Raw genomic sequence first — 27,289 nt, forward strand, 5'->3', positions numbered from 1 at the left:
TGTAGGATTTACCTTCGGTATTCTGTGGACCGTCAGATCATCTCCTCTTGCGATTTTCTGATATTATGGACAGATGCCAGGTCGCATTTCATGCTTGAAGATCTTGATGGTGGTATAATTTTGGCTTATTGACGAAGAATCACATGCTCAGAATGAGCACATTTCAGGTGTACAAGAGTAAACAGTTGATAGAGGGTAGATGTCAGTCTCTTCAAGATCGTAGGTGGTTGTGTAAAATTGCGGAGAAATTTCCTCGTTTGTGGGGTCCAATGCCTCAACAAATAATGTGAAATCTTAAACAAAGACCTGGTATTTCATGAATAATCTCTAAAATTTTAATGGGGCGCTTTCCAAAATAGTAACCAACACATCTATATAAGCCAACTCTGCCAAATGTTGATACCACGGCCAACTATTGCAGTTACTCTCTAACATAAAAAAATGGATCGCTCGGTAGGATCTTGTCTGATTATCCTGTTTCTGTTCTCATTCCTCATTGGAATACAAGCCCTTAGCTCATCATTTTTCCCTCCTCCCTCTCTTGGGGCAGCAGCGCCCTGTCGTCCTGATCAGAAGTCTGACCTGCTTCAGTTCATAAAAGCGATGATGCCCAATTCAACATCCCTCTTCTGTCAAACGGACGGCTTTTGGTCCACGACGCCAAAGATGCTTTCCTGGAATGCCGACAAGGATTGTTGCTCATGGGAGGGAGTCACGTGTGATCATATGACAGGTCATGTGATTCGCCTTGAACTTGGCTGCTACCCCCCAAGCCAGACCTGCTACTCTTCTGTAGCGTCTTCAAACAGCACTAAACTATCTTCATTGGGTTCCCTCAATCTTTCTTCTCCTCACAAAGCAGAAAGGCCATCAGGGTCAAATTCTGATATGCTGCTTCAAAACCTGACCATGTTAAGAATCCTCATTCTCGATCAGTTAAACATGTCGGGTATTGACGTGAGTCACTTAATGAATCTCCCTCCATCTCTGGAAGTCCTCAGCCTCAGTTCCTGTCAATTGCGTGGCACGTTAGCAGCAAACATTTTCCTTTTGCCAAAGCTGACATGTCTCAATTTATCAGGCAACAAGGAGCTTTCGGGTTACTTACCTGAATCAACTTGGAACAGCTCTTTGAAGGTTTTGGACTTGTCCTCCACAGGCTTCTCTGGAGTATTACCGGAGTCAATCGGTGACCTGCATTCTCTGGAGACACTCTTGCTACAGCAGTGTAATTTCATTGGCTCTATTCCGTTGTCACTTGGTAACCTAACACGACTCACCAGATTGGAATTCTCATCGAATAAGCTTAGTGGTGAGGTTCCTCCAACTCTGTCAAACATTGATCGGCTCACTCTGCTCGATCTTTCCTTCAACAATTTCACAGGTCCGATACCCAATGTCTTCGACAACAAGACACAACTTCAAAAACTGCTTTTCTCACATAACCAATTCGAGGGCCCTATTCCTCCGAGCATAAAAAATCTTTCCAATCTAGCCCAACTCGAGATTTCAAATAACCTCATTTGGGGGTCTATACCATCATCACTGTTCTCTCTTCCATCCTTGACGAGGCTAGACCTCAGTAACAATAGGCTCAGTGGTCACGTCAACGAGTTCCTTGCTGCACCCTCATTAGATCATGTTGACCTGAGTGGTAATAAGTTGCGTGGCTCAATCCCAAACTCGATTTTTCAGCTTGGGAACCTCACCTACTTGAGTATATCTGGAAATAATCTGACCAGTGTTTTAGACCAACGATTGCTCTCGAGACTCATAAATCTAAAAGATCTCGATCTTTCGGACAACATTTTGTCACTGAGCAATAGCATAACTATCGATCATGTCTTGCCGAAACTTTCAAAAGTCAGTCTTTCTGGGTGCAACATTACTGTAATGCCTACATTCTTGAGAAATTCAACCAGCGTGGAGTATTTAGACCTGTCGCGCAACATAATCCACGGTGATATCCCGCCATGGATGTGGGATGTTGGGACTGAGTCATTGTCTTATCTCAATATATCTCACAACTCCCTCACTAGCTTCGAACAAGTTCCATGGGAAAATCTTATAGTCCTTGACCTGTATTCGAACTTGATCCAAGGGCCGTTTCTACCTCTATCACTCCCGAATTCGGTTCGCGTCTTCTCACTGGCTAGAAATCAAGTGACGGGCTATATCCCTGGCTCTATTTGTGAAATGAAGGGCCTACAAATTCTTGACCTCTCTCATAACAATTTCACTGGAACAATCCCTCACTGTCTAGGGAACATCAGCGACAGCCTTGTAGTGTTGGATCTGCAAGAAAATGGAATTTCCGGCACTATCTCCCTCACATTTGGCGAAAATGCTGTCCTGAGAAGTCTTCACCTCAATGGAAACAAATTTGAAGGCCTGTTGCCACGCTCTGTAATCAATTGCAAGCAACTTGAAGCGCTGGATCTCAGTGGTAACAAGTTGAACGATACTTTCCCAAGATGGTTGGAAATACTTCCTAGCCTGCGAGTCTTGTTCTTGCGATCAAACAGACTTCGCGGCTCCATAGCCAACCCCAAAACTGAATTTCCCTTTCCGCAGTTGCGCATTCTCGACCTTTCCTCCAATGAGTTCACCGGTCCTTTGCCCAGCACCTACTTTGCAAAGCTGAAAGCGATGGTGTCGACTGATCAGGATGGATCCGAGTTGCGATACATGGACCAAGGTTACTACCAGGATTCCGTGACTGAGATTATTAAAGGAATTGAAGTGAATCTCCCTAAAATCCTAGTGACCCGGACGACCGTTGATCTATCAAGCAACAAGTTCCAAGGAATGATTCCGGATGTAATAGGAGAGCTAGGATCACTCAAGGGGCTCAACCTTTCTCATAATAATCTCGATGGCCATATACCATCATCTTTGGGGGACCTTTCCAAGCTTGAGTGGTTGGATCTTTCTTCAAATGAGCTTAGCGGGATGTTACCAACCGAATTGACAAATCTCACGTTTTTGGAGGTCCTAAATGTCTCTTCCAATCAACTAACAGGACCAATTCCTCGAGGGAACCAATTCAACACATTTCAAGCTGAATCCTATCGTGGGAACCTAGGATTGTGCGGGTTTCCATTGTCCAAATCTTGTGCTGATTCCAGGGCGCCGGGGAAGCTTCCTGTCCTGCCTGAAGGCGGGGTTCACTTGGTCTTTGCAGATTTTGTCGAACCAGAGGCCGTGGAAATAGGATTATTATGTGGCATAGTGCTCGGACTAGTCATGAGTAACTTGCAATATCTTAGATCCTTTTGGCGAGCAAAGAGAGAAGTTAGAAAGATTGCTAGGAAACATATTGGGGCCTTGAAACTGATAAGGTTAATAACCATCGGAAGATTAGATTAGAATAGAAGATATGATTTAATTCTGCCATAGGAAGATTAGATTAGAGTAAGAGATATGATTTGATTTTGATTATTCTAATTGCGGATTATTTGATCCGATCAATCCATAAGATTAGATATCTGAAATATATAATAGGAAATCTGGTTGTCTTCTCAATATAAATAGCAGTATGTATCGTAGAAGCAAAATGTGTATTATGGCTTTCGGTAAAGAACACTCTTCTCTTGGAAAATTTACCTTTGAATCATTGCTTTCTTAATTCCTCTAATTTTCTTCTTGGTATCGAGCCTTATACTAAGAACCAATTTTATCATATTTGTTTTCATCCTTTTCCTTGAGTTCATCTCTTCTCCATCTACACAATCATGACGGAATACCCAAATCCAAGATACCCATACCCTATATGCAAACCTTTCAAACTTTGTGACTATCAAACTTTTCAAAGGAAATTTCAATCTATGGCAGACACAATTTCTTCACTTCATTAGAAGCTAGGATCTGTTGGGTCTCATCAATGATCAAATTCAAACTCCACCACTTAGAATCTCATGTACAGAAAGGGAAAATTCTGAAGATGTCCTTAATCCAGAGTATCAGCAAATACAAGGGTCGCCGCTTAGAAACTTTAATTATCATTCTCCCTTTTTTTTCTTGTCTAAAATCATTCTCCTTTCTTTTCTTTTCTTTTTCTTGATCAAAAGAAAGATTCTATTCATTTCTCAAAATGACAATAGAGAGTTACATAAAAGGCTTTCGAACTTAGTAAATCCTTTTAAAAAGTGCCTTTTTATGCTCTATATTCATTTGCCTCATTTGATACCGAGAGTTTTTGCTAAATAACATAAAACACAAGTTTTAACATGCTCTGTCGCTGCAAATTAACAATTATCGAAAATTCCTGCATATTTTGTATCTCTTCTTATCGAAACATTTATTAAGAATAATTTCATCATTTTCATTGGTGTCATAGTAATGCTGTTGATCACAAATAAAGTTTCTCAATATTGAATAATCCGAGGCACCCTCATACAAAGAAGATTTTGAATAAGCCATCAAGACGCATATAAGCAATTTCCATGGTGGTACAATGGGTTATATGATATGCATTCATTTAAAAAACCCTGCTGCTAAATCCACGTTGAGTTTATGACACCATTCTTCTGGAAGTACCCTATGGTAAGTTTACTGTTTATCAGAAAAATGTCTCGAGCTCAGTTGCTAAACAACTTCCTATTGAGGATTCTTGAGCAAGACTGCTAGACTAATTCATCAGTATTGCCCACGGTCAACCTTAATACAGGAGCTGGACCAAACTCATCTCTAATCCAATGCAATCAATTGGATTCTGCACGATCAGATAGCCAAACACTGAAAAGTTCTAGGAAATCTCGATCTGTTTGCCTTGATGCTTCATGACGTAATGACCAAGAGTACCTCATCCATCAAGAGAAAAACCAACTGATAACTGCCGCTCTATATTGATGACATAGAAGATGAGCTTTGATATAAACTTACAAAAAGGCAACTAATTTTCAGGCCAATAGGAATTTACAGCTCTTGCCCTGGAGAAATCACTGCTACAGATATGAGGCATCCTACACTGCCAGTTAACTACAAAGGCAGTGAGGACCAATCAATCAAATGAATTCAAATTGCTATAGAAAAGATCAACAACAGGAAATGAACTTATGTTGCAAGGGACATCTTAAAAGGTGTATGCTTTATAATTATCGGTATATAGCATTAACTCGACTGTTCAAAACTCAACGCCGCAGTTGGTTGAAGATTTATTTTAGGGGAAAGAACAGGATTATGTTTGGCAGATATGAGTCTTTCCTCTTCGAACTTCTCTGAATGAAAAGGCATTTCATTCAGATCCACCTCTGATTTTCTCTTAACCTTTCTCTCACGCAACGTGGCCTCTCCCTGTCCCGCATCTTCCAAGAAGTTGCTCGAACTTACCTAGGTTTTCTTATGCTTAAGTCTATCTGAGAAGACATTTGCTCAAGGGAACTGGTGACTGGGAACCCTACCAGTTGCTGCCGTTGGGCAGTGTATAGGTTTGCTAGCAGAAGTTGAACCATGAATGCCTAAATCAATAGACAATCTCTCTGGCGGTTGTCATGGCTGAGCAACCGAAAGACCATCCACTCAAACAGCCTCCCCTGTTCTAGGCGCCAACATCTTTTTCCGCTTCATTATCTCTTGATAGTCCTATAAACAGATGATAAGGACGGCATAAGCTACCATTTAGTGGCCCACATCTGCTTATGCACCGCACTCAGAAATTATTCACATACAACGGTGTTGATACTTAAATTTTACCATTTTATTTAGGATTTAATCGTGTACAAAATTATGAATTAGTTGCTAAAAAAAAGAAAAGAAAAAGAAAAAAAGTAAAAAGTAAAATAAATAATTTTCATTAAAATACATCGTATGTTTTCATTAAAATCCGTTACGCAGAGAAATTAGGAGCATATACATTACTATCGCTAATGATTAAATATTTTGAAAAATAGTTTTAAAAAAATCGGAAAAAAAGAAGAAGAGCGGACCGGGCTAGGCCCAGTCCTTTCCAATTCTCCTTTTCTCTGTAACTTTTGCCGCCTGGGCCCAAGCCCAGCCTCTCTTTTCTTTTCCCTAACCCGACCCCTCCTCTCTTTTCTTTCCTCCCCTCATGCCAACCACGCTCCTGTAAAAAGAAGGAAGAAAGAAGCAAAGTACGAGCATAAGGAGACAGAGGATCGCCACAGAGCAGATGGCGGCATGATCCGCGGGTCGGATCAGTCCGGCCGGCAAGCTGGCGGTGGCAGGGGCCATGCGCGCCTGCCGGTCGCCCTTAAAAGAGAGGGGCTCACTCATTTGTGAAGGGGGGAGTTCTTCGGAGAGTGTCCAGGAGAGAGAGATAAAGAGAGAGCGAGGAGAGCGTGAGCCCGAGAGAGCGATCTGCCGTCGTCAGTGGCCTGTCCGTTAGCTGCCGTTTGCCACAGCGCCCCACCCGAACCAGCTAAGTCCCCTCGGCCTTTGTGTGTGCTCTCTTTCTCGGGTACACGAGGCCAGAGCTCGTGGCCGTCCGGTTTGCGCGAGCTCCAGCCTGCATCGCCTTACTTTTTGTTTCCGACGTCTTGTTTGTCGTGTGTCGAAGATCCCGCTATGGTTCGAGCTTCGGTTGAGCCAAAAACACCTCGTTATATAGTAGCGCACCTCATGTGTTTGACAAAATGCTCCAGAGAGAACGGAGAAGCAACCCGGGTTGAAGCTCGGTTTGGTTCGTGCTTGCTCTTATATACGTCGGACCGTGCCTGTCTTTTATGTTTCCATTGCGATTTCATGCGATTTTCGTGGAGCAATCGTGTATTCTTGAGCCGGGGGTGATTTTTGTGCCCGAAAATGGTTTGGCCGCCGGAGTTCGTAGCCGACGTTGGTCGGAGTGGACAACCAATAGAAAGTGGTGGTTCGACGGTGGAAGAGTCGCTGGTTGCCATGCCGCTGTTGCCGTCTGGGTGAAGTTTCGGGGGAAGACGTGCAAGGAGGCGTCGGGGAGAAGAAGATGCATGGGGAGAAAAAATACGTGGGGAAGAAGGGCATAGGGTGGTCGAGCTGGAGACCTTAAATCGAGCCCTTTCCTCTCGTGTAAAAAGAGGATAATGATAAACTGGCGGGGCTTGTAACTAAACTTGGATTGGTTCCCCGGGCCTAATCCCCGCGATGCCGGCACCAAGCATGCGGTCCTCAAGATGCAGGGTCTTGGACCCGGTACAGAGAAATGAAGGCAGCTAAGAGACAAATGAAAAATGAAAGAAAAATAAAATAAAAATAAAAATAAAAATACGGAAAAAGTTAAAAAAGTAAAATAAAATATGGAAAAGAAAGAAAAGTTTTTCGGAGGAGTGCAGAAAAAGGTGCAGTGGAAAAGGCAAAATAGGGAAGAAGGCAAAATGGTGGATAATAAAAGAAATTACGAAAATCATTAAAAAAATTAGAAAAATTAATTTAATTTTTTTTTAAAAAATTTCCTTTTTTAATCCAATTGGGTTGGGTCCAGCTCGTCGTTGGGTCAACGGGCCGGACTGGGTTTACCAGTCGGGACCCTTTTTCCGAATATATTATTAAATATTAATATTAAATATATATTAAAAAATTTCAAAAACTAAAGATTTTCAAAAAGAAAAATCAAAAGATTTCCGAAAATTCAAGAACTTTCAGGGAAAATAAAAATTCAAAAACTTTCAGAAAATATTGAAAATTCGAGCTTTTAAAAATAATAATTCAAAATTAGAAAAATTAGAAAATTCAAAAAAAAATGTTAGAAAATTCAAATTTTCATTTGAAATTTTTTAAAAACAAACTTTCCAAGCTATTTTTTTTTTTTTAAAAGGAAGTTTCTTAACTTTAAAGTGTGCTAAAAATATTGAGTGAACTTTTAGGGCTCTACTTTAGGATTTCAATTGTCTTCAAAGACAATTACCCTTGTTTGCATGCTTTTGCTATTTTGATTCCTTTAATATAGTTAAGATTAGTATTATCTTTTACTTAATATTAAATATTTGCTCTCCCATGTAATTTATTTAAACGCGCTTTTTTTTTTTTTTTTTTTTTTTTTTGGTGGCAAGAATTGTGTTCAAATCGCATCTTCGAATTTGGTGACTACGAGCGGAATGAGAAATGTAGTTTCTGGTTTTTTGGTGAATTCAAGGTAGGATCAAAATACCTGGATTCGAGAAATTCTCATCTTGAAGGCATTTTCAGAGTTTCAATAAATCCCAAGGGCCAGGTTGAATGTAAATGGCAATAATTCCTTTAGCTTGAGGCATAAATGTTGAATGAACTACTAAATTTTGTATCCCAACACTTTTTACTAAACCCAATTTGAAGCTCCGGGTCCCTCGCAATGCTAATGGTAATGACCTCCTTGGAGTTTATAGTTTTGAGCCACCTAGCTCCTTTCTCAATCTGAAAGTAGAGTTTCTTTGCGTCTTTTTCCATCTAATATCTGTAATATCTATAGTATGACCACATCTATCCCATGAAACTCTCTCTCTCTCTCTCTCTACATTAAAATAGATTATTTTTTTTTACAAACATTAAAATAGATTATTTGACTTTTCAAAAAGAAAACGCACATGTAATTTATTTAAACGCTTATACTATTTATTTAAACGCTTTACTATAATCAAGTTCCCAAACCTAAATTTTCTAACTGTGTAAAAAGTGAGATACATTTTTATACCTTTATTGATTTCTAGCCGATCCTAATAAGCTAGCTAGTAGCAACTCTTTATTACAAAATTCTTATGAACATCCCACGATCCTAATAGGCTAGCTAGTAACAATTCCTTATTACAAAATTCTTATGAACATCCCGATATCATGCGAGGCATATGTTTGAGCTCTATCAACTCCTTATTACAAAGTTTTTATGAACATCCTGATATCATGCAAGATATATATTTAAGAGAGCTCATGTCTAATCATAAGCCGTAGACCTGCCTTTTGGGAAATACCTCTAAACCTATAAACCTATTCCCTTCCCAAGGATAGGTCGCGATACGCGGCAAAGAAGAAAGATGCTCCTCTAAATTCTCATGAAAAGGGCAGAGAAGAAAGATCGACGAGAACGCGATACAAAGAGGTCAAAATAATTACAAGACGAGCAAAATTGAAAACGTTCTTATATACTAAAATTGAAATTGCTCCTCAGAAATCTCCCCTATAAAATCCCGTTATGAAATTACAAAAAATCACCGACCAAAAAAAAAAAAAAAAATTTACAAGAGTTCACTTCGGTGGTGAACTCACCGTGATCTTCATAATTGCACCATCGAAGCAACTGGTGCCTGCTGGAGGAGGAGAATAAAAACTAGGTGCAGTGGTGTCGTCTTGGCAAGAGGGTACGCCGACCCCCATCTTGCATGCCACGGGCAATCCTGACTCTTCCAATATCGTCGAAGACGGACATTTGTTGAGGGGAATAATACAGGAAATGGGGGTGCACTTACGATTACACTGGAAAACTCCATGGAGGCCAAAGTTGTAGCCAAGCGCCGTGCTGGTGTTCAAACTGCCGTCCTTATAATAAATCATGGTGGCAGCATCTGGGGGATGCTCTGCAGTGCAAACACTCTCAGGGCAATTTCCGCTGTGACAATCCTTTAGATGACCATCCTTGTCCTCGGAGCAGCCACTGGCAAAAAATAGAGCATAATCCTTGCCTTGTTCAAAGGAAATGTACTTGCTGCCGTTCGGTAGGACTGCATAGTCGATGCTTCCAGCGCTGGAACTTTTCTCAACCACCCTTGCGTAAATCTTTTTTTTGTGGAATTATAGACTACGACAGTTCCATTGCCAGACAAAGCAGCGGCAGTTCCAACATCTGCGTCACAAGCAGCACTTTAATTACTTCAGGTAAAAGTTCAAATTCTAATGACAAAAAGCTTATAATTCTTGACAGGTGCAAAAATGTATTTCCTTTTTTTGTCTAGAAGAGGTCTCCATTTAAAAAAGATTCGGGTTGAACTGGACTGGCTGCTCAACCCAAATGGCCATCTTAGGTACCCTTCCCCTTTTACCAACACTAAAGATGAGTTCAAAGCCAGTTAATCGTGCAGTAAAGCCAACGCGCAACAACCAGCAGCATAATTCGAAGAACTTTTTCAGTAATTTCAACTGACAATCTGAGTCGTAGGCAGCTTGGGGTGTGCAGAAGAACCAAAAACCACCCGGACCTCCCTGCCCAAAACTAGGACCAATGGGGTTACCCATTCCACGCCCACCCCAACCAGACCGGCATACACAAAGTTCTAACTTCTCAGATCGAAACCCAAGTTTCCCCTTCATCTCCCCTCACTCATCTCGCAGCCTTGCCTCCGTCTCTCACCTTTGCTCCTGCTCCCTCTCACTTTGGCGGTTCCCAGCTCCAAATTTTTCAGAACTGTTCCTTCCCAGTTCCCAGGCAAGACCGATCCAATCACCCTTATCTAATCGACGACACAAAAGAAGAATTAAGAAGTATAACAAAATGGACTTACACCATATTGTGACAACGCCTAGTAGTAGCCAAGCACGTCCCTTCATCATCTTTGGTCGGCGTTAGCTACCTTGTGATCTGCCCGAAAGGGTGTACACTGTACAGGGAGCGCCAATGATGGAAGATCGCAGAGAGCATGGACAACGACAGAGATAAGAACTGAGAATAGAAAGAGCAGGGAAAGTATTGGGGAGAGAGAAGACCAGAAGAGCGACATTCCCCAAATCAAATACGCCAGGCAAACAAGCCAAGCAATGCTCTACACTTTTGATGTGGCAACAACACGAACAATCATATCTGGTATCCACGAACACCACACCAAAGCAGACAAGGAAGAAAATATAAAGAAAAAACTAAAATAATATCACCAGATCAACACACGAAGAAGATCATTCGCATTCGCGAGTTTCACCCAAACGAAAAAAGCAGCAGCAAAAAGAAACTGCAGGTTATAAAGAGAAGAAGCAATTCTGTCATAAAGTGTCCCACCTAAGACATCTGCAACATCATGCCCCTTAAATCCAACATATATTCCACAAAAGAGCCACCCATTTTCTTCTAAGCGCACAATCTCTATCCTCACCTCACCCCCCTCCTTTGAGTTCTCTCAACAACATTCCCCAAATCAAATACGCCAAGCAAACCAGCCAAGCAATGCTCTACACTTTTGATGGAGCAACAACACGAACAATCATATCCAGTATCCATGAACACCACACCAAAGCAGACAAGGAAGAAAATAAAAAGCAAAAAATAAAATAAAATCACCAAATCAACACACGAAGAAGGTCATTCGCGTTCGCGGGTTTCACCCAAACGAAAAAATAAGAAGCAAAAAGAAAGCCAAGCAATTCGTAAATAGACGAGACTATCGGGAACTCACGGACAAGCGAAGCGTTTGCAGCTCTGAAGATCGGAGAACTTGCAGCAACAGACTCCCGAGTCCCGATCGCCCGAACTCGCCGATGGGGAAAGGATAAAAAGGAACAGATCTGGAAGCAACCGGAATGCAAAAGCAGAGGATTGCAAGGTTAGGGCTTCACCTTTTTATACAGGGGGGAATCACGGTCCGGTTCCGGTTCCGGTTCCCAACTGGCGGTTCCTGAAAAATCCAGAATCGAAAGCGGAACCTCCCTCCCAAAACCGAGTGGAAATCCAATATTGTATAATTACGGATGGATGGGCCATCTCTCGCCCGGCCAGTGTTTCAATTGGGCCTTTGGAAGAGCAAAGTTCAGTGTGGATTCGGGCCACGGCCGATCTTCTATCTGGCCCAACCTACCTTGCTCTGGGACAATGAACCCCGTGATGGACTCGGGCCCACAGAGATAGAAGATCGGCCGTGGCCCGTGGCGGGAGTCGAAGGGGACTGGGATCAATTGGGCCTTTGGAAGAGCAAAGTTCAGTGTGGGCTCTCGAGCCCACATAGGTAGAAGATCGGCCACGGCCGGTACTGGGACCAATTGGGCCTTTGGAAGAGCAAAGTTGGGTGTGGGCTCGAGCCCACAAAGACAGAACATGGCCGTACTTCAAGCTCCAATGCTTGTGGTATTCTCCAAAAAAAAAAAGAGAGTAAATTCTATGAATTTTATTATTTTATTTTTGGGTCTGAACGTAAATTCTATGAAGTTAAAAAGAGAGGAGGATTCATGGAAAAATGGAGTTACGGGGGTTATGGTTCCTCAAAACGTCCATCATAGAGCCGGAGTTGAAGCGTGGATGTTCCCAGCTATGCCGTTGGCCTGTCTAGTTTGGCTCTCGAACCTGTAAGAGAAAACGCAAAGATCGATGAATCTACCGTGCAACCAGGAACATAAAAAATGCCTTTGTCCGTAGGAGATATGACTGATGCCCTCTTGAGATCCTTTTCAAGTTTGAGTTTGTTCTTTTGAAAACACGACAAAATAGCCCCATAATCTCATAAGAAAGGACGCCTCCTTACAAAGGTGGGTCACAGTGACAATTTTTGTCAAGATCTCTTTGAATTTAATTATGGGTTAATAATACGAAAAACCTTAAAGCGGTACCCCGGTAATAAATTTATTTCAAACTATTTTTTTAACTATGAAAAACTCCAAATCAGTATACCTGTGACAAATTTATCCCGACTAATCATAAAAAATCATAAACTGATATATTTATGATAAATTTACTCCAAACTAATTTATTTGATCACAAAAAACTCCAAATTGACAAATATACCCTTTGATAAATTGAATTAATACCATAGGAAAAATCACAATAATTGTAAATTGTGACAAATAAAGAGTAAAATTTCAAATCGGTATACTAGTTAACTGTCGCATAACATTTAATTTAATAATTTGACAATAAAATTTAACGAAAACTATTAGAGGGTAAATTTATCAAAAGTGTACCAGTTTGGGCTAAATTTATCAAATGTATACTAATTTAAAATTTTTTGTGATTAAAAAAATAATTTAAGATAAATTTATCACAGATATACTCCTTGGTTTTTTAAGATATTAACTTGAAAACAAATAAAAGTACCACTCTTATACATCTCATTTAAACCAAAAATAAAAACAAATAAAAGTACCACCGATGATCCGAAACCGATCTACCACGCCATATTAATCCCACGTTAATTCTTGGTGATATTAACCGAAGAAAAAAAAACAAAAACACGGTGAGGTGCAAGCTCACAGGACACTCAGTTGATTAAACTGGAAACGAATAAGATGTTCCAGTTCTCTCTCTCTCTCTAACATGCTCTTTTCCTCTTACCTTCACCTGCAGGATTTGTATGGATGGCAAGTGGTGGCGCTGGGCCTTCCCGTTGCCCGTTTTCGGTCGCCGGAGGGTAGCGTATCTGGCGTTTCTGGAATCCTCCTCCTCCTCCTCCGCCGCCGCCGCCGCCGCCGCTTGCTCTTCCCTCCTCCGACGGTATTCCCTCCCATCCCTATCTCGAACCTCCTGTCGGGTTTGCCGCTCTTTCGCACGGAGTGGAGACGCTAGAGACGAAGATGCAGATGGAAGAGGAGACGAACGACCCCACGGTGCTTCCTTCTCCCTGTGGGCTTGACGAAAATGCACAAATGCGATATGCGGACGGAGCACGGGTAGATGCGGAAATAGCACGTTCTGCTAGCGAACCACGCAATAAGCGCTCCGTGGGCCCCACAAAATTGGAAAAGCAAAAGACGACGGAGAACCCTATGTGACGTAGGGAACGTTTAGCATGAGGAGCGGGGTCCCCCTGGCGGTTCCTTTCTTTCTCACTGCATCCTGGAAATGTTCCCGGTTAAGATTTCTGTCCACTCCTCTTGTCCGTCAAGACATTTCGAATTTGGCTGACCTTTTCTCGCTCTTTTAAAGTCGGAACCCATTTCAAAATTTCGAGACACGTTAACTTCCAAGGCGTCGAGCACAGCTAACTTCCCCCGCCTTTAATTTATTTACTTTTTAGAAAGTGAGAACTCCCCTCATGACTTGTGATTACCTGTCGATTTTTATTTTTTTTCCCTTTTTCCTCCTCAGCCTTTTAACAAAGCTCGCACGGTTTCTAGAACTACGGATACTTGTTAGATATGTCCGTCCGGTACTAGATGCTATGCAAAGTACATATTTAATCAATAAAAAACTTTCGATAGGGGCTTTTAGTGATAATCCGATAATTCGATACTTAGTTTAGATATGTTCATTATTTTAACATGTCAATGTTCATATGCCCTATCTACCTAATTGAAAAAAAGTTTTTCTTCCCTCATCAATGAAAACATCTCAAATTTTATGACTCAGAGTTCAAATAAAGTGGTTTAGAACACACTCGGGTCTGATGTCAAGCAAGAAAAGAAAGAGAGAAATAAAGAAAAAATAGAAAAAGAAGAAAAAAGTAGCTCTGGCATATTATATATTGACGCGCGTATCTTCGAGGTAACTGGCAAAACTTGCGAAGCGGTCTGAATTGATTTATGGTGCTGGCCTGCCGTGCAATGGAAGACAAAGCTCGAATTGATTCAGGGTGGAGGAGGTAAGTTGCGTGGAAGTTTCCTTTAAATCAATGACGCATAACTCTTGACGTTTCTCCCACTTTATTTGTCTGGCCACGGAAAAAACCTGTTGCCCTATGAGCAGGGGACGCCTAACCTTGCATCATTGAAGTTGGTCAAGGGTAAACCTCGTCGAGAGGGATTGTTGCCGACCGATAAGGACCGCCTATCTTGGCACTGTCGGGGACCGCCAGACCGCTACTTAGATGCTTCTTTTTCTTCCCAAAAGGACGGAAGACCCTCCATATATTTTACATCCTTAAAATCTTAAGTTCACATAAAATCAGGACGAAAACTTTTTAAGGGTTTGTTCGACCGCTAAGGGGGATTCTTTTCTTTTTTTTGGTCGGAACAGCCAAAGGGATTGAATGATGACTGCTCCTCGTTACCCATCTCCATCCGACCAAAAAAAAAAGTAAAGATAAAGATAAAAGATGCCCATCTCTAGAAAAATTATAGTGGGGTGGGGACGGCGGAGCATTTAAGGAACCGGATGCAGTGGTCCCAATCGGCAACGCCTTTACGAGCCGCGCCACATGTCTCGTGTCCGCTTTTACTGGTGAGGTGCCTGGGCGGCAAAAGCTTTGGACGACGTGCGTTTCCTCTTTTTGCCGTGACTTGCGAGAGGGAGAGAGAGGGAGAGAGAGAGAGAGCCACGACGTTTATGTGGAGCGTGTCATTTTTTTTTCCTTTACTCTTTTCATGTCCAGTGAGTGATCGAAACACGGAGTTGGATTTCACAGATAAATTGAAAATTTGATTTTTTTTCTTTTTCGTTATTCTTCTTCCTCCTCCTCCACCCACCTTTTTTTTTCCCTCTCTCTCTCTCCAGACCTAGCCGTCGACCATAGCCATCGGCGCCGCGTTCTGGCCGTCCATGGCCGCCGGCGTCAAGCTGGCAAAGAACAAAGGAAAGGAAAAGGTTCGGCCATGAGTTCCAATCGTGGAGCTTTTATCTGTTTGCGTTTTCTCCGAGCACGGGAGAGAACTTGCCTTCAGAGTTGGCCATACCGGTCCGTCCCATGGCTGCGAGCGACGGCGGTCGACTTTCAGATCTGCTACTCCGGCTCCCATCCCCATGAGCGCCGATCACAAGTACGACGGAGAGGGTTGGACGCCCGGCGGTGGTCGCTTTGGACGCCGCGCCGGCGACTCCACCGATGCAGATGGAATTTTCTTTCCATAGGAGATGATGGAGTAAATAAGGTGAGGCAAAAAAAAAAAAGATGGCAAATTACCCCAATGTAATAAAAAAAAAACAAGGACTAGCGAATTATTTTCCTAACGTGATAATAAATTCAAAAAAGTCAACAGAGCAGTTCGCAATTATTTGAAAAGCCATCGTTGAGCCACCTAACGAAGGGGACATCCCACCAACCCCAAATCAAAACGACGTCTCGGACGTCCCGTTTCTTTGGTCAATAAAAAAAAAAAAAACGTATGACTGGACCAAGACTTAAATTTGGTCCAAGTCGTTGCGCCGGTCTTTACTTATTAGAAAGTGGAATACACAAAGATTCCTCGCACGCGATGCAAAATTGTAGATTATTATTTGTTTGGATTGATATCACAAAAAATTTCAAATTAATATATTTATGATAAATTTATTTTAAATTAAACTTTTTTTATTATCAAAAATTTCAAATTAATATATATTTGACAAATTTATCCATTTGTTAGTTTTCATTAAATTTTATTATCAAATTACCAAATTTGATGACATATGATAGTTGATTGATGTGGCAATTTGAGATTTTACTCTTCATTTGTCATAGTTGTAACAATTTTATGATATTTTTGTAGCATTAATCCAATTTAATATTTAGGGTTTTTTGTGGTTATTTAAGATAAATTGTCATGAGTATATCGTTTTGAATTTTTTTATCAAAAAAAATTAATTTGGGATAAATAGTCACAAGTGTATTTTTCGGGTTTTCATGATGTTAACCATACTTGTTTTTATGTGTTAGCTTTTATTTCTAACGTTTCATTTGTTTTGTGAAGAATAAATGGTTTGGAAAATATTATTCTAAAAATAATTGATTCACATAATTAGTTAATAAAAAATATTTTTATTATGAATGACAATTTATACCTAAACATTTCTATGGATTATGAATATATATTAATTCGTTCATTTTCGTAAATGATATGGATAACTATTTTTAAAAAAAATATTTTACAAGTCATTCATTTACACCGAAACAAAAAGGAGCCTAAATATTATTGGGTTTGTAAATGGTGCTTCAAAAAATCCATATGGGATTAAATAATAATATTTTTCAATAATCATCTCGCGGTAGTAATTATCTAGACACGATAATATAATGAAGATAATCACCATTGTTGAGATAATAACTTTTATTAACTTAAGATTACATTTGATAGTCTAGATTTAAATCAAAATGGGATAACAAATTGTCAATTCGTATGTTTTGCAATGTCCTCTAAACCGGATAAACTCATATATACCGAATAAAATATTGATAAAAAAGCCACACAGGGGTGGAATAAAACTTAATTGGGTACAAAAATTAAAAAAAAAAAAATCAGCCTTTGTTATCTTCCAATAGCCGCATCATATGAATATTAGCGACAATCCCACAATTCTTGACATTCTTTGTCTCTCTACTCTCCAATTGATTTACTGAAAAATCGTCAATTGTTCTCAACTCATTTGTGTTCACAATAGAAGATTGCAATTCATGACCTCTGCACAATTCGAGTACCTGAATGGAGAATCAATTGAAACCGACCTTCTCACCAGCCCCTCCTCCTCCGCTATACCCAATTGACTATTATGACCATTCATATCGGCCATCTCCTAGACAATTCATTGCTATTAGTTTCTCCTTATTCAACCCCATCATTTTCTCCTTGTCATCTACTCCTCCTTCGCTAGTTCCGCTACCACCGATGACAGCGGCCATCACGATAGTGTCGTCGCTGTCGAAATGCTAAGAGACACGAGCAAGAGGAGGGAGGGGGAAGGGATGGAACCAATGATCAATGCGCAACAAAGGGGACGATTGATGTGCGGGAGGATGTCAATGGATCGGGAGTCCTTGGAGGGGATGGTACAGGTAGAAGCTGGCGGGGCGAAGTGAGCGGCTATCGTTCTTAGTGGAATAATGAAGGGTCTAAGAGTGGAGGTACTATTAGAGAGAGAATGACTCTCAATCTTATCTTAAAGTGGCACTAAATATATGATGCAATTTTTTACAATGGAGGATTTGTAATCCCACTTTTATCTTATCATATTTGATTCGAATCTGCACAACCAAATTTAGGTTAATAGCATGGATAGTCAACCATTAAAATTGGGAGAGGTCAATGCAACCTCAATGCGGCGGTATGCTTGTCGTAAGGCGACGAGCAGTAAAATTGGGAGGGTTCCACTCAGGTACCAAAACAAAAAAAAAAAAATGCAACCTCAATGTCATCCTATTAATTTATTTAATTTTCTAGTGTAAGAGTTTAAATTCCACCCTCTAAAATAATGATATGGTAATGTTTGGCATGACCCTTTACTTCAAGGTAAAACATAATTGCAGAGAGAAAATAAGAATATTATGTGACACGATATGCGTAATCAACATATTATCGCACATTAACATGCTTTCATAAAAATAAAAAAAATAAAAATTATTAATGTCACAAAAGAAAAGGCAAATATTTACCTCGTGGAATAAAATTTATGATTTTTTAATTAATGCAAAATGAAATGAATTATGGTAATGATCATGGTAAGTTACAGAATTGTCAACCTAAATATTGAAACATCTCACATCGTTTGACAATGAGATTTATATGCTTCTCATACACATGATATATCACTCCATTAATCATTTTAAATTTTTGAGTTAGACTTTATAAACTCAAAAATTAAAGTACACTTTCCAAATATATAACATGGGGCGCCTGCTGTTCATTAAATTTCGCTTGGTGGTATATATAGCGGTTGAGGTATTGATTCTCTTATATCATATATTGAATATTACTCCGCTGTATTTGTCTGTCTTTCTCAAACTACATTTTGGACTTACGTGAGGACCATGCATAAAAATCCCATATCAGCTTTCTCTCTCTCTCTACTTGTGCTCTTATACTATATGTTTACTTTATGAAAAATAAATTTTCTAAAAAATAATTGCATATATCACTCACGAAAATTAAGAAAAAAAAAATTATTTCAATGTTCACAAAAATATTTAAACTTAAATTGATGGCATTAATAAACATTTTTCAGTGACTAATTATTTCAAGCAATACATATGATCATGTTTAGAAATACAATTTGCAAATAATTTATTTTTCACTTAACAAACAAAACCTAAATATTTCAAAATCAATTGGGCAATGCTTATTAGAACAAATGAAATGCATACTCCACTTTTCAGTTTGCAGCATGGCGAGTTGCATCCAGTGCGATTTTCTTGAATATCAAGCCAACAACCTCCTCAATACAGTGAGTGGGGCAGGTTTTGGTGATTACTTAATATTTGGATTTTATTAGGTGTCGGTTGCTTCGGTTTTAAATTGAATTGGTCGATGTCATCAACGTTCGATCAGCTCAAGTCGGTTCAGGTTGATTTTCAGGGACAAAGCGGTTTCTTTGATTATGGGTTTGCCGCCTTTGATCTTATAATAGAATTACACGCCACATCATGTGACTTACTTGGCTCTTGCAATGTCTTTTCTCTTGATTGGATTATCAATTGTAAATTATTTTTTAATGAGAAAATTTTGTTTCAAGCAAGTTAGTTGAGTCAAAGAGGAAACATTGAGAATTAAGTTATCGATTTTTTTCGTCGAAATTTCTTTTCATCTTCCTTCTGAATCGACTCATTTCCTGTTATTCCTTTTAATAATAAAGGGGATGAGATGAGTTTCACACAAAAGTAAAGATATATTCGAAAAGAATATGCATAACATCTTATCGCAATAAATATATTTCATTTCCTTTTTTCTTTAACTATAATTAATACCGTCATCTTGCAATAACAACAGAAGAAAGATTTTAACAAATTTCAAAAGATCGGGTGGCACACTGCCAAACTTCAGGGGAGAATTTGTTTCATATGGAAAATTTAGGGGTCATACTTATCGAAATTTTGGTAATTTCCTTTAGCTTTTCCAGGTGCAACTTTTCCTAATTGAGGTGCACTTTTATTCCCCAATAGACCGCTAGCTACTGGGCATACGTGTCTTCCATTTTATTTGAAGAATTTTTCATCTTTTGATCAACAGTGGGTCCTGAATTGTTTGTATCACTTTTTTTTTTTGGTCGGTAATATTTTGTATCACTTTACTTAGCCGAAATATTGCCATGCCTTTACTTATTTCACCATTTTTCAGAAAAAAAGAAAAACTCTTTTTGTGGAACTGTTCCTGTTTTGTGTGTGTATACTAGGGGTGTGCAAAATACCCGGGAACCGCCCGGACCGCCCGAAACCAGACCGAAACCGGCGGTTCTTAAGGAATCGACCGGCGGTTCTTGAGGGAATCGGTGGGTTCGGTTCGGTTCCCGGTTCCATGGGCGGATCCGCCCCACCGGACCGGACCGAAACCTTTTTAATATTAAAAAATAAAATTACTAAAAAAAACCCTAGATTAGATGTCATCTCCTCATTCCCTTCGTCTTCGGTTCTCTCTCTCTCTTTATCTCTTCCTCGGTTCCTCCTAATCCTATCGCTATTCGATTCCTCCCCGAGCGTCGACACCACCGCCGCTGCTATTCGCCCCCTCGCGTCGGCCGCCACCCGCCACAGCCGCGGAAAATTGTTCCGTGACCATTCTATGTTGAAAACCCGACCATAGACCTCCTCCTCTTATTCCCAACTCATAGACCCGACCGTTCTATATTGAAAACCAAAATTGTTTGGCGTCAAGATCGGTTCCATGGATCCACAGGGAATCGGACCGGACCGGTCCCGGTTCCGAGTGGATCCATGCAACAACGGTGGATCCCGATTCCAATTTTTCGGAACCAGTCCTTAGCGGGCGGTTCCCAGTTCTAAGTTCGAGAACCGCCCGCCCGGACCATGCACACCTCTAGTGTATACACGTGCTTAAAAAGAAAAGCATATAAGCATTTGATCTATTACTTTAGGCCCACCAGTATTCGTATTAACTGGAACTTCTCGATAAGAATTTTACTATTTCATGAACATGCTAATCATGATCATTTATGTTTGTTTTTCTACTGTAATGGTGCTTATAGTCATTTCTTTCATTGCTCTTTATGTCTATTCAATCATAGCTCTCAGTCATGGCTTTTTTTTATATATTTTTTATTGCACAAAGACACAAAAAGCAATCAGAAATGCGAGCAGTGCATGCGTGAGGACCAAAAGCTAATGGAGTTAAAAAATATAGATGATTCAAGGTCGATGAAGTTCAGAAAATTCAGGAGATACTTTGGTCAAGAAACAGTAGTTAATCCATTTTCATGTGAAGCTTAATGAGGATACATACCAAAATGCTAAGGAAAAATTGTCCAAAAATCCTAAATTTATTGCTCATTTACCAATTTGATTCTAAACTTTTTAATTTTGTCAATTCAGTCCTAAACATTTTCATATTTTACCAATTGAGTCAATCCCATCAATTTTGATCGGAATTTACTAACATGGACGCTAATCATCATACATAGCACGGTCAGCACTAACGTTGACAACTTTTAATAATATTTTAATATTTTTTGAATTTGTATATTTATTTTCTTTCTTCTTCTTTTTGTCGATGGTGACCACTAGCTAGGCGAGGGTAGCCCTGGCAATGGGAGCTTGCCCAAGTCAAGGCGACCTCACCAAATCGAAGGAGGGGAGCCACTATCGAGGCTCACCCTAACTTAAGTGAGACCCGATGAGAGTCGGCCTCACCCAGTGTTGGCTTGGCCCAACTAATACTTGGCTAGGTTGCCTTAGCTTGGGCGAGGTGATCTTGTCGAGTCTCACTTAGGTGAGGGCAACCCTAGCAAAGGCCATTAGCCATGGTTAGGCAAGTGGGCTAGCCTCGCCGACCACAAGCAAGGTCTAGCTCACCTTGCCAACTCTCACCTGGGTGAGGGTGACCCCGACCTAGCTACCAGCCATTGCTGGATGGGTGTGTTGGCCTTGCCTACCACAAGCGAGGATAAGCCCTCGCGAGGGGAGCCCTCACCTAGGCTAGGGTGACCTAGCCAGATCTAGTAGGGGAACCCTCACTAGGGCTCACCCTAGCCTAGGTGAGACCTAGCGAGGGTCCTCAACTTGGCCCAACCGACACTCGGCTAGGTTGCCTTGGCCTAGGCAAGGTCGACCCTCTTTAGGTCTCGCCTAGGCAAGGGCAACCCCGACTCAGCCATGGTCGTCTATCGACAAAAAGAAGAAGAAAGAAGAAATAATAATTCAAAAAATGCTAAAATATTATTAAAAATTATCCACTTCGGAGACTGGTCATCTTACATGGCACTACCATGTTTACGTTGGCAAATTTCAGTCAAAATTAGTCACATTGACTTAATTAACAAAAAGTGAAAATATTTAAGATTGAATTGGTAAAATTGAAAAATTTAGGATTGAATTTGCAAAATTGAAAAAATTAGGGTTAAATTGGCAAAAGTAATAGATTTAGGATAGTTTTCCCAAAATGCTAGAGACCAAGAAAAATTAAAGTTCAGCAGGGCTTTTCAAGTTCTGAGGGTTGCTGTGAAATGATATCAAAGTTGAGGGGGTGATTTATAACTTTTCAGGGGCAATTGTTCAACAATGTCAAAGCTCAGAAGGAATTCCGGCAATTAAACCTATTCTTTCCCAGAATAAATTGTAAAAACAGTTTTGAAGTCGGCCCTTTCTACTTTGTAAATTTTAATGTTTGCTTCATTTGTAGTTTTTAACTTAGAAAATCTTAGCGTGCCGTGCCATCATAATGAGCCTGAATCAGTCGGATCAATTTGTGTGCTAAATCACGTTGAGGTTATGACACTTCCCTTCTTGAAGTACCTCATAATAAGTTTTAGTATTCATCAGAAATATGTCTTGACCTCAGCTCCTTGCCACCGAAACCCAAGAACACTCGCCGTAGTTGCTGGCCATATGCTCTTCCAACGATTGCTCCTTCTGTTGTTCTGGACAAAACTTGTATGAACGAGTCTTTCCGTCATAATGAATCGGGTTGCCTTGAGAAGATGACCGTGCGGAGGGGGAAGCCTTGAGCAATTTCCTTCGGGATGTACATCGCGTGAAACGTACAACTACATAGAAATCTGCTGGCAGCCTAGCGAACGCACCATTCCCTTTCTTTTTGTAAAGAGAAAAGAAAAAGCACGGACGACAAATGATTCTTCTTTTCTTTAACTTAACGCAATGAACAAACAGCTTTTGTCTCGGGGAAGCTTTGGCTGCGTTTGTTTGTATTTCTTTTTTTTGTTTTTAAACACTTTTTCTATTTTTTGTTCTTTTGTTCCCAGGAACAAAAAAAAAGAAACAAAGACAAACACAAATTTTGTGTTTCTTGTTTTAAACACTTTGAGAAACACTTTTTTCTTTTTCTCTTATTTTCTTGTTCTTTTTCTTTTGGCCGGCCGTGGCCTCGGCCATGGCGGCGGACCGAGCCACCGACGAGGGTCGGCCGGCCTCGCCCAGCCACGGCGAGGCTCGCGCCCCGGCCTAGGCCGAGGCTCGCCATCCCCGAGCCGAGCCTCGCCCGGCGGCCGGCGAGCCTCGGCCTCGCCGAGCCACCGCCACGCCGACCGGGCGGTGGCTCGGCGAGGCTAAGGGCGGGCAGGCTAAGGCTCGCGGCCGTTGGGCGAGGTCGGCCTCGCGGATCTGGGCGAGCTCGAGCTCGCCCGACCATGGCGAGGCCGACCTCGCCGCCCGGGCGAGCTCAATCTCGCCGAGGATCCGGCGAGGCCGAGCGCCCAGCGGCCGGAGCCTCGGCCTTGCCTAGGATCTGGGGCGAGTCGGCCCTGGCGGTGGCTCGGCGAGGCCGCGCCTCCCGCCGGCGGGCGGCTCGGCCTCGCCGGGCGGCCTGAGCAAAAAAGAAGAAAAAAGAAAAAATGAAAAAGAAAAATGAAAAAAAATAAAAAAATTATCCAAATTTACCATACATGTTTTTGTTTATTTTTTATTCCCGTAACAAGTTTTACAAAGCGTTTTTGTTCAAAATTGTTAGGAAAACATTTTTTCATTTCTGTTCGCGGAACAATTTTTTAAACGAAACGCAAACAAACAAACCCTTCACCATGCGCCGAGCGGCGAACGGGCGAGCGAAAGATGCTTTTGCCATCTTCCGATGCACGATCTCAAAGAATAATTTGAGAGATCCTCCGCGGTGGCGATGCCTCAGAATCTCAGATGCCTCCGCGTGCTCCACGACGAACCTTGGCAACGACGTTATATTTTCGTCTTCCTGGAAAAGTACCATCCGGGCCAGTCGCTGCTTTTCCAGGACGTATGGGACGTCCCTTTCTGGTCGAGTTTGTCAAAAAAAAAAAAAAAAAAAACGTCCCGTTCTAGCCACCTACCTTTATAGCTTTTGAACGGCGTACCCAACTAAAAATAATATAAGTGGACCAAGACTTTGTAATAAACGCAACGGCGAGATTTCTTTGGCCCAAATTCATTAGCCGTTGGAAAGTGGAACCACCGATGACTCGTGGTGGGTGGGTTTAATCTTCCGTCCGTTGTTGCTTGACGAATGAATAATTGAAAAAATAAATTTTTTTAAATAATTGTATTGTTTGAAATTGTTAGTCAATGAATGGTGTTCTCATTTTTTTACAATAATCCATGTCTAAATGTTTAAAATATTTCCTGTTTAAAGTTGAGGGCCACATACTCATTCTAAAGAGAACTTAGTAAAATTTTGGCTCCTTTTGGATAGAATCAATGACATGTTTGATAACCATCATGTTTTTTTTTTTTTAATGTTTTTTTGTTTACTAGAGAAAGAAAAAGAACAGATATTCACTTAATGTCATCAGCTAATTTTTCTATTCACCACAGTAAAAAAAAGTCAAAGAATAGATTTGAAACAAAAACAAGATATATATATACTTCTTTTATTTATAACCAATCATTATTTCTAGACAAAAATGTTAATAGATGCACCATAACCAATCAAAATGCCAATTCTTTACGCAAAACCGGCTGGATAGAAATATTACAGAAGGAGAGAGAGAGGGAGAGAGACGGCGGCCATGAAGAGAGCCGCGGCTGTGGAGATGGAGAAGATCAGCGTGGTGCAGCTTGAGGCAACCGAGGAGCATACAGATCTGGAGATCAACCCCTCCAGGACGGCCTCGCTGACGTCGGCACCGGTTGGTTCTTCTCCTTGGCTACGGAGATGGAGAAGGAGAGCGTGGTCCGCACGGACGAATCTAGACATCGAGGAGCAATGGGTTGACTTCCTTTGAGATGAGCGTGATCAAAGGGATGGAAAGTGACTTGAGATGGAGGAAATTAAAACCCTCCCCGCGCGCTTGCCTAGAGAAATGTTATTTTTATGTTAATAATAGATGAAGATTAGAAAGGAAGTCGGGTGTGTAAGTTCCCAGGCTCTCTTAATAAATTAATAGAAAATTTAAAGTAGAAATGGAAAACTTGGCCCCGGTATTAGGCCGAGGACCGGCTCGCTCGGACATCGATTATCCTAATTCTTGGAATTTCCAAATTGTTTAATTTTCTTATATTGTATTCATTTGGATGTTGTTGGTACTTAAGAAAGTTTAGAGCATAAGTTGAGAACCACAGCCTCATTTTATTATAATTGAAATAATTAGTCAATGAATAATGTCCTCATTAATAATAATAATAAATAATTAATTTAATAATAATTTAAATATGAATGATGGAAATATTTTTCATTCATTTATTTTTTTAAACGATGCAAATGATTATTTTTACAGAAATATTTTTCGAAGTATTTATTTTCATGAAACAATGGAGCCTTAAAATATTTTTGAATTGTGAATGGTGCTGAAAAAATAAACCATATGGTGTCAAACAATAATTTTCTTCAATGACTATCTCATGACAGTAACTATCTCGACATGATAATATATCAAATACAACTCCTATTGTTGAGATAATGACTTTTATTAACTTAATAGTATGGAAGGCCTGCCATTAAAATTAAGAGGAGTGGTCAATTTAACCTCAACGTCATCCTATTAATTTATTTCATTTTTTTATAGTCAAATTAGTCTAATTTTTTGTAAGATTAAATTCATCCTCTAAAATATCGATATGGTAAAATTTGACATGTCCCTTCACACAATTTGAGATAAGAACATGGATTGCCCAGAGAAAATAAGGCCCTGTTTGATAACCATCTCCAACATAGCTATTTTTATTCATTTGTTCCTGGAACAAAAAAATAATATAAATTCATTTGGTAAAATTTTTATTCCTAAGAATAAAAATCTACTTTTATTCGATAATAGATTTGAAACGAAATCAAGAAGTATAAAAAAATTACTTCTTATTCATGTGAACAATTTCAAGAATCAAGCCTAACTTTATTTTTCTTTTCTTTTCTTTTCTTCCTTCTAGTCTCTCGCCATTTCTTCTTTTGCCTCAATGGGGTTCTTCTTCTTCCTTCTAGCCTGGTCATCACCATTGAGGTTGAGCCTCATGCGACGACCAATGGGGCAAGGTCCAACAAGCTCGTTGCTTGTTTGACCATGGTGAGCCAGCCTCCCTTGGCGGTGAGGTTGGCCTCAGGCTTGCCATGCCTAGGCGAGGTGGAGCCTCAATGAGCTCCAACAAGCTCACCAAAATTAGCCTAGCCAATCGCCAACCAAGGAGAAAGAAGAAAAAAAAAAAGGAAAAAATATAATAAAAGTATTAAAAATTAAAAGAAATAAAAAAATTAAAAATTCCTACCAAACACATTTCTATCCAAAAGAATAGAAATTTTAATAATACCAAAATTTTATGAAATTGTTCCCAAGAACAAAATTTAAAAAAAAATAATTTTTGATAAAAAATTATTCATGAAAATAGAATGGTTACCAAACGCGCCCTAAGGCCCTATTTGGTAACCATCCCCGGAATAGCTATTTCTATTATTTTTTTTTCGAAACGAAAAAGAATATAAATCCGTTTGATAAAAATTTGTTTTTAGATATAGATTTGAAACAAAATCAAGAAGTAGGAAAAAGTTATTTTTATTCTCGGAAACAATTTCAAAATCAAGCTTAAACTTTTTTTTTCTTTCTTTTCTTTTCTCCTTCTCTCTTCTTCTTCCTTCCAATCCCAGCCAATCACTAGCCACTACCACCGATGCCGCCACCGCCGGTTGTGGTTGGCGACCGATGGGGAGAGATCCGGTGAGCTCACCAAAAGCTCATCTAGCCACGACAAGGCTGAGGTTTGCCATGGTCAAGTGAGCTTTTGACAAGCTCGCTAGAACTTGCCCAGCTGGCTGCTGGCAACAAAGAAGGAGGAAGAAGAAGAAAAAAGGTAAAAGAAAAAAAAAGAAAAATATAGGAAAAGTATTAAAAATTAAAAGAAATAAAAAAATTAAGAATCCTACAAAACACATTTCTATCCCGAGAATATAAATTTTGTGCAGTTACGAAACGTATTCTTTTGTTCAAAAATTATTACCAATAATAGAATCAGAAAGAATTATTTATGATAAAAAATTGTTCCCGAAAATAAAATGATTATCAAACGCGTCCTAAGTTGGTCATAAATTCAAACAAGTTAGTTGAGTCAAAGTGGAAACATTGAGAATTAATTCATCGATTTTCTCGGTCGAAATTTCTTTTCATCTTCCTTCGGAGTTGACCCATTTCCTATTGCTGCTTTTGAAAATAGTGAGGATGAGATGAGTTTCATATAAAAGTAAAGATACAATCGAAAAGGATTTGCATGACCTTTGATCG

At 40.1% G+C, this 27,289-nt stretch overlaps 1 protein-coding gene and 1 long non-coding RNA gene across 4 annotated transcripts; one reads left to right on the forward strand and one right to left on the reverse strand.

Annotated features, from left to right (window-relative positions):
- The first annotated feature begins 606 nt into the window (after positions 1-606).
- On the forward strand, positions 607-3,369 carry LOC104431065 (receptor-like protein 35). The gene has a single exon (XM_010043753.2). It carries the CDS (start codon positions 607-609, stop codon positions 3,367-3,369), a length of 2,763 nt encoding a protein of 920 aa, XP_010042055.2.
- A 5,600-nt stretch (positions 3,370-8,969) lies between these two features.
- LOC104450542 lies at positions 8,970-14,368 on the reverse strand. 3 transcript variants are annotated; one of them, XR_005551730.1, is made up of 5 exons: positions 13,148-14,368; positions 12,067-12,163; positions 11,283-11,952; positions 10,401-10,558; positions 8,970-9,745 (listed from the first exon to the last, which is right to left on the reverse strand). It is a non-coding gene; the product is annotated as an uncharacterized LOC104450542 (long non-coding RNA). The 3 variants fall into 3 exon arrangements; XR_005551729.1 differs by having other exon boundaries at positions 10,401-10,496; positions 11,283-11,941; positions 13,148-14,348; XR_005551728.1 differs by having other exon boundaries at positions 10,401-10,496; positions 13,148-14,347.
- Between the last annotated feature and the right edge of the window lie 12,921 nt (positions 14,369-27,289).

Source organism: Eucalyptus grandis, chromosome 6 (genome assembly GCF_016545825.1).
Source record: "Eucalyptus grandis isolate ANBG69807.140 chromosome 6, ASM1654582v1, whole genome shotgun sequence".
Lineage (NCBI taxonomy): Eukaryota > Viridiplantae > Streptophyta > Magnoliopsida > Myrtales > Myrtaceae > Eucalyptus > Eucalyptus grandis.

What these genes read in the sequence shown, in the direction of transcription:
- LOC104431065 (XM_010043753.2), top strand. Translation starts at nt 607, where the DNA reads ATGCCCAATTCAACATCCCTCTTCTGTCAAACGGACGGCTTTTGGTCC.